Consider the following 6,237-nt stretch of genomic DNA (forward strand, 5'->3'; position numbering starts at 1 on the left):
AAACATTTTTTATAAAAAATTAATAGATTTAAATATTTACTAAAAATATTAATAGTATTTTATTTAAAATTTATCAAAATTTAATTGATATAAAAATTATGTAATAATTATTTACTAATAATTATTATATAATAATTATATCAGTTTGGTGTTGATTATTTTGCTTAAGTTTTGAATAAATAAAAAATAATCAAGATTTTTTCGATTTGGTTTAGTTTGTATGTTGGTATAATCAGTTTCTTTTCTTCCACTTAGACCCCTATTCTTGTTATATGGTGATGTCACGGTACATTCTTTTATAATTTTTTTTATTTAATGTTAAATTGTATATATTTTTATTTTTTGAAAGTATATGAAAGTGATACTTAAAAATGTTAAATAACATATAAATCTAAAAAAGTTAGAAAAATAGTGAAACCCTATGGAGCATTCTCATGCCACTCTCGCCTCTTCACTATCGACCGTCGCCGTCCACCGTTCTCACCGCCGTCCACCGTTCTCGTCACGGTTTGAATTCTCATTTCGTTCAACTTTCTCATCACAGTTCTACGATTTCACATCTTCATTTTCAGTGAAAACTTGCTCGCAGGAACCCTAATCTATTATGTCGAATCGCAGGTAGGAGATTTGAATTAGGTCAGTTGAAATCGTGTTGACATTGTAATTGTTGTTCAAAAACTAGTTTTTATGCTTCCTTTAGATATAATTTAGAGTAGATTCGGTTCATGAACTTGTTACAGAGGAATAACTGAGCATGGAAAAGTAACCTTGCTATCATATGTTATTGATTTGGTTCATGAACTGAGCTTATGAAAGATTTATATTTATTTAGTATAAGTTTTTTTCTTTGTCATGGACAGGTTTTATTTCTAGAACTGAGGAAGATTGAAAAACTTGAAGAAGAAAATATGCTTCAACGAATGTTTGCCGGTGGTGCCAAATGTCAATTAATGCCTTTTTGTAAACTTGAATTACATGCTAATATCGAATTTTCCGACTAGACCTAAGGGTTTGATTACTCTTGGTTTTTAATAGTTACTAATTTATTGGTGCTGCTGGTTTATATATGTAAATTGCTATTGTTTCTTGCAGAGTTTTGAGGCTTTGAATCAGCGAGCAGTGGCTGTAGTTGTGGATCCAATTCAAAGTGTTAAAGGAAAAGTGGTGATTGATGCTTTTCGATTGATCAATCCACAGACAATGATGCTCGGGCAAGAACCAAGGCAGACAACTTCCAATCTGGGGCATCTGAATAAACCATCTATTCAGGTTTTCACCGAAACCGTTTTTCATTTATGTTGACATGTCATGGACAAAGTTCGATCCTGCCGGTCTTGATCTTCTTTCGGTACACATAACTGTTTTTGAATAGGTGCCTAAATTACTTAACTCTTTTATTCATCTACTGAAAGTTTATTTATTATGCCTGCTGTTGTGTTGGACAGAGAATGCTTTGCCTGTACCCAAATGGCAGGATTTCAGCTAATGAAACTCTTAACCATCCATATCTTCAATTTTGACCGCCCAAGGGCCTATTCTCTCTTTCTTTCTACTTTTAACAGAACAATCTTATAGAATCTTTGTCTTAAACAGTGTTTGAACATCTAAATCATCAAGGTTCAAAATTGTAGCTTGAGAAACTCCACTGAGAGAGCTCCAAACCTCAATCTGTAGTATTTATTTATTGAGTGAATTACTTGAACTTTTAATAATAATTAAGTAATTTATTTCTTTTTCCAGGCTGCATATTGTCAGGTTTGTTTCATGAATTCAGAGTGAAAGCAAATGTGCTCTTGTGTATGGTCAAATGAACGAGCCACCTGGTTCTCGTGCCGGTGTTGGACTTACTGGACTCACTGTCGCTGAACACTTCCGTGATGCTGAAGGACATGATGTGCTTCTTTTCATCGACAACATTTTCCGCTTTACTCAAGTATGGACAACTTATCCTGGGACCAGAAGTTGGAAGAAGCAAAGAAGGACGACAAGATTGTAAGTTTCACTTTTACCCTTTTTTAAATATTTAGCGGGACAATAAAACCGATGGCCTTATTCCATTTTGGTAAGTTGTTTGCTGGGATGAATCATTAAAACTTTGCCACAATTAAAATTTTTAAATTGGTTTTGGACTCCATAAAGCTTTCTGAATAATTAGAATTTTCAAACTACTCAATTTCTTGTCCCTATTATACAACTTTATAGGTTAAATGTTGCATTATTTTCCTTTTTGACATCTCAATTTCTCTTTGACAATAATCTTAATGCATGCTTAATTCAGAGAAGTGACTGAAATTGTGTGCTAACTACATGACCTTTTATGCTTGGCAGTATTCAAGATTACATGTTCGATGAAAGTGTTTGCCTCCTACTTCGGGCCAAGTGGTTCAAGCCTTTAGTTGTTGAAGAGCGTCCAGTTGTTGAAGAAGATATCTATGAGATAGAAGACTATTATTATCAGTATGAAGAAGCTGATGATGATCTAGATGACAATGAGGCTTACTATGGTGCTTCAGCAAATGTCCGGCTTGGCAACCGTAGATGGGGAGACAACAGTTTTGTAAGGGCTGGGCGTCAAGAAGCTCGGCCGGTCCATCAACCAAGCTTCCAGGATTCAGGAGAGGGGAAGAAAGGTGGAGTTACCGAACATAAATGGAGAAACGACGGTGGTCGTTTTCAATGGTATGGTGGTCGAAAAACGTGAATCTCCTCTTCCCTTTTGATGGAATCTCAACTGTTTCAACATCAATAGTTCCTCTGTGATGGAAAAACGGTTTTTCAATTTCACTCTCACTGTGTCGTTGTTTCCCTCTACTGCTACCTTAAACTTTGCATCTCTCAACTAAAGGTAATCCCTTCCATCCATCTCTTCTTCATCGATCTGATATCCTCAAACCTATAACTCTTTGTATTTTGATGTTATCAAAATTTGTAACATGAATCAGTAATTCATCTCTCAAAATTTGTGCTTTTTTTTGGGGGTTTTCTTTATTTGGGGTTTATTATTAATTCATATTGTTGGGTTGATGCTAATGTAATCCCATTTCATTTGCTCAATTGTTAAGTTGGATAATGTAAAGGCTTTAATTTTATTTGATATTAACTACTTTACACCTTATAATTTTACAGATGTTGAAAGCAATGTTAAAGAATGGCCCATGGTCAATCAATTTAAGACATGATAAAAGTGAAGAAAATTGAGGTATTACTTGCTCTGAACCATCCATGAGTCTTTTGGTATTCAGAAGGCAGATCCATCATTGAATCAAAGTTGTAACAGTAAGATGAGTTTTGCATGTTATGGTGGTGGTGGTCTTTATTGGGGCCATGGCTTGATTTAATAATTATAATTTGTGATTTTTTTTTGGTGTGGTGATGGTCTTTATTATTTATGTTGTATGTTTGTTTGAATTGTATATATTGAAGAGGACATTCGATCGTTTCATGGAGTTCGTTGTTCACTTTAGTTCATGCATGCCTGTTCAGATTTCGTTTTAAGCTTCGATTCGCTACAATTGTTTTTGAGGTATAAACTCTGCCACTTCAATCCTTTCTGTTTAGTTTATTTTTTATTTATTTTTTTGCTTTGTTATTTGCTTTAAGTTCAACGTTGTTCTAGCTTTTAGGGCATAGGAATTATTTTTACTGAATAATTTGATGAATGATTGCTTGTTTAGGTTCTAATTAGTAGCTGATTATTGTAAAATCAATTTTGAAAAGAGCTTCAAATGTTTGTACATTCTAATTTTGAATATAGAATTTATTTTTTCATTCTTTGTGTGTAGCTGATGATTGAGGATTGTAAAATTCTTGATCCTTAAGATTTTGCTATAACTAGAAATAGGAAAATATTAATTATAATGATTAGGAAAATATTAATTATAGTGTATGGGATTCAAACTAAGAAGTTTCTGTTTAGAAATCCGATAATTAATTGAAAGTGTAACTTGAGAAGCTTTGTATCTTGATTTTGTATGATAATGTAATACATTGCATATAATAGTAGATAGATAGTTTTGCTGATTAAGTTGGATATTTATTGTTAAATATTGCTTCAGATTGTATTAATATTCACGCCAGAAATCAATGATGCAAAGACCCAAGAGCTTGGTTTTATGAGTCATTTATAGTAATGTTTCAAAATTTTAATAAATTATTTTTTTTAATTTGATAGAAAGTACCTGCGGATTTACCTGCGGATTTTTCCTGCGGATTTACCTGCGGAAAATTTCCTGCGGATTTAGCTGCGGAATTACCTGCGGAACTTCCTGCCGAAAATATTACCCACGAAGGTTTTAGCTGGGGACAAGAAACCGCAGGTAAATCCGCAGGAAACGTGTTTCCTGCGGAAATTTAACTAAAATCCGCAGGTAAATCCGCAGGAAAACAGAGTATTTCTAGTAGTGGGTGTAGATAAGGTGTATGCATGAACCAATGTCAAAATAATAAGTCTCTATTATCTTTTATCTTCACGCGGTTATACAAAAGATATGACTCGAGTCATATCTTTTGTATAACCGCGTGAAGATAAAAGATAATAGAGACTTATTATTTTGACATTGGTTCATGCATACACCTTATCTACACCGTAGGTCATAATACAGCCACAAATTCTTGCACAAAAATTAAAGTTATTATAAATTATTAAAAAAATTAAAATGAGTAGAATTTACCTATACCAATATGGTGTAGGTGTCAGTGTCAAAATAACTTTTCCCAAGATAATATTCTCAAGGGAAAAGATATTCTTACACCCAGTTTTGACACCCACCGCAACTTTATACTTTAAACATATTAATTTTATTTTTTTAATAATTTTTTATACTTTAATTTGTGTGCATGTAAATGTTTCTTTGTTATATTATATGGTGTAGAGGTACGGTATAGAGAAAGTAGTGAAGAAATAGCAAACCTTTGTTCTCAATAATCATTTAGTTAAAAGAAAAAACATTCAAAGAAAAGATCATATATCATATAAATATTTTGTAAAATAGATATTATTTAATAATTTTGAGTTTCCATCCTTTTCTTTTTAGTGTGCATGCACCTATATGTTGGGCTTAAATCTTGTATTCATACAAAACGTGTTCAAATAACTTGCACCTGTCAAGATGAATGGCAGAAAAGCTTCAAGTAAGAGATTAACCATGATGACGAATGTAACGTGAAGGTGCAACAGTTTGACAAGCATCAAAGTCATGTAGTAAAGAGTAACCATAAAAGCCAAAGCCATCATTAGTAGAGATTTTTCCTTAGCTTTTTGTATTCGTTAATGCAAATCCGATTATAGCAAACAATAGCCCAAATAATTGGCCAAATAGTTTTCCAGCTTGATTCAAGCTACAAAGAGTAATAAAATGTTAGAGAAACTTGGAGCTGATAATAATATATATTATAGGCTGAATGAATGGAGAAATTGAAGTACCTTGTTGAGTTTGATGAAATTGTACTTGAAGGTGTAGCTGCTTCTGCTTCAGCAATGATGATTCTTCTAACTCAACCTTTGATTTGATCAATGTTGCTCTAAGTTAGAAGTGAAGAGATAAATAGCTTCTTTATATATTACTGAGTTAAATAGTTTCGAAAAACCACCATTAGTCACACTTAGACACACGCTTCCATTTCTTCGAAGAAATTGCCTATTTATCTTAGGTATGTTTTAAGTTTCACTATATATCAATTTTTTGTGTGTGTTAATAACAACCATCAAACTCTTCACAATGTAAAACTCTTGCCAATCATAAAAGTCATAAACTTATCCGATTTCTTGTTCGTTCCTTCGTTGTTTATAAATTGTTTTTAGTGGATATGAATTAACAAGTTACATTGAAAGCATATTTTATAAAAATGAATACATGTAAATTATATTTATAAATATTCTCAGAAAAATGTTGGAATTTATTAATAATTAATAATAATAATCATCATAGATGTATTCCAAAATAACAAGAAAAATATGCATGTGCAATTTGTATTTTGAATTTGAAAAATAGGTAATGCTTCGTGAAGTGTTGCATAATGCAAGATTGTACAACTTTTAAAAACTATTGTTGTAGACAAAACAATGCAACGCTTGAAAAGGGTTGTTGTATGTGAAGCAATGCAAAAGTGTTGATGAAAGTGTGTTTCATTCAAAGTCGCAACTTTATGAAACAACTCCACTCTGACCTATAAATTGAACATTTCGGATTCAGAAAAATACATTAGAAAATCATATACTCTTCCCCATAAATTAGAGAC

General features: G+C 32.3%; 1 protein-coding gene across 6 annotated transcripts; it reads left to right on the forward strand.

The window, feature by feature from the left end:
• Nucleotides 1–296: 296 nt before the first annotated feature.
• Nucleotides 297–3,463, forward strand: LOC131608956 (uncharacterized). 6 transcript variants are annotated; one of them, XM_058880558.1, is made up of 5 exons: nt 297–1,009; nt 1,093–1,372; nt 1,741–1,992; nt 2,329–2,845; nt 3,127–3,463. In XM_058880558.1, exons 3-4 carry the CDS (start codon nt 1,808–1,810, stop codon nt 2,699–2,701), a joined length of 558 nt encoding a protein of 185 aa, XP_058736541.1. In that variant the 5' UTR covers nt 297–1,009; nt 1,093–1,372; nt 1,741–1,807; the 3' UTR covers nt 2,702–2,845; nt 3,127–3,463. The 6 variants fall into 6 exon arrangements, with proteins under 6 accessions (XP_058736541.1, XP_058736546.1, XP_058736543.1 ...); XM_058880563.1 differs by having other exon boundaries at nt 297–507; nt 590–1,372; XM_058880560.1 differs by having other exon boundaries at nt 298–636; nt 861–1,372.
• The last annotated feature ends 2,774 nt before the right edge of the window (nt 3,464–6,237 follow it).

This window comes from Vicia villosa, linkage group LG6 (genome assembly GCF_029867415.1).
Source record: "Vicia villosa cultivar HV-30 ecotype Madison, WI linkage group LG6, Vvil1.0, whole genome shotgun sequence".
NCBI classification, from domain to species: Eukaryota; Viridiplantae; Streptophyta; class Magnoliopsida; order Fabales; family Fabaceae; genus Vicia; species Vicia villosa.

Bases quoted from the DNA above. Each gene is read 5' to 3' on its own strand.
- LOC131608956 (XM_058880558.1), top strand. From the start codon at position 1,808: ATGAACGAGCCACCTGGTTCTCGTGCCGGTGTTGGACTTACTGGACTC. The intron at 1,993-2,328 runs GTAAGTTTCACT...TATGCTTGGCAG, and splicing joins CAAAGAAGGACGACAAGATT to TATTCAAGATTACATGTTCG.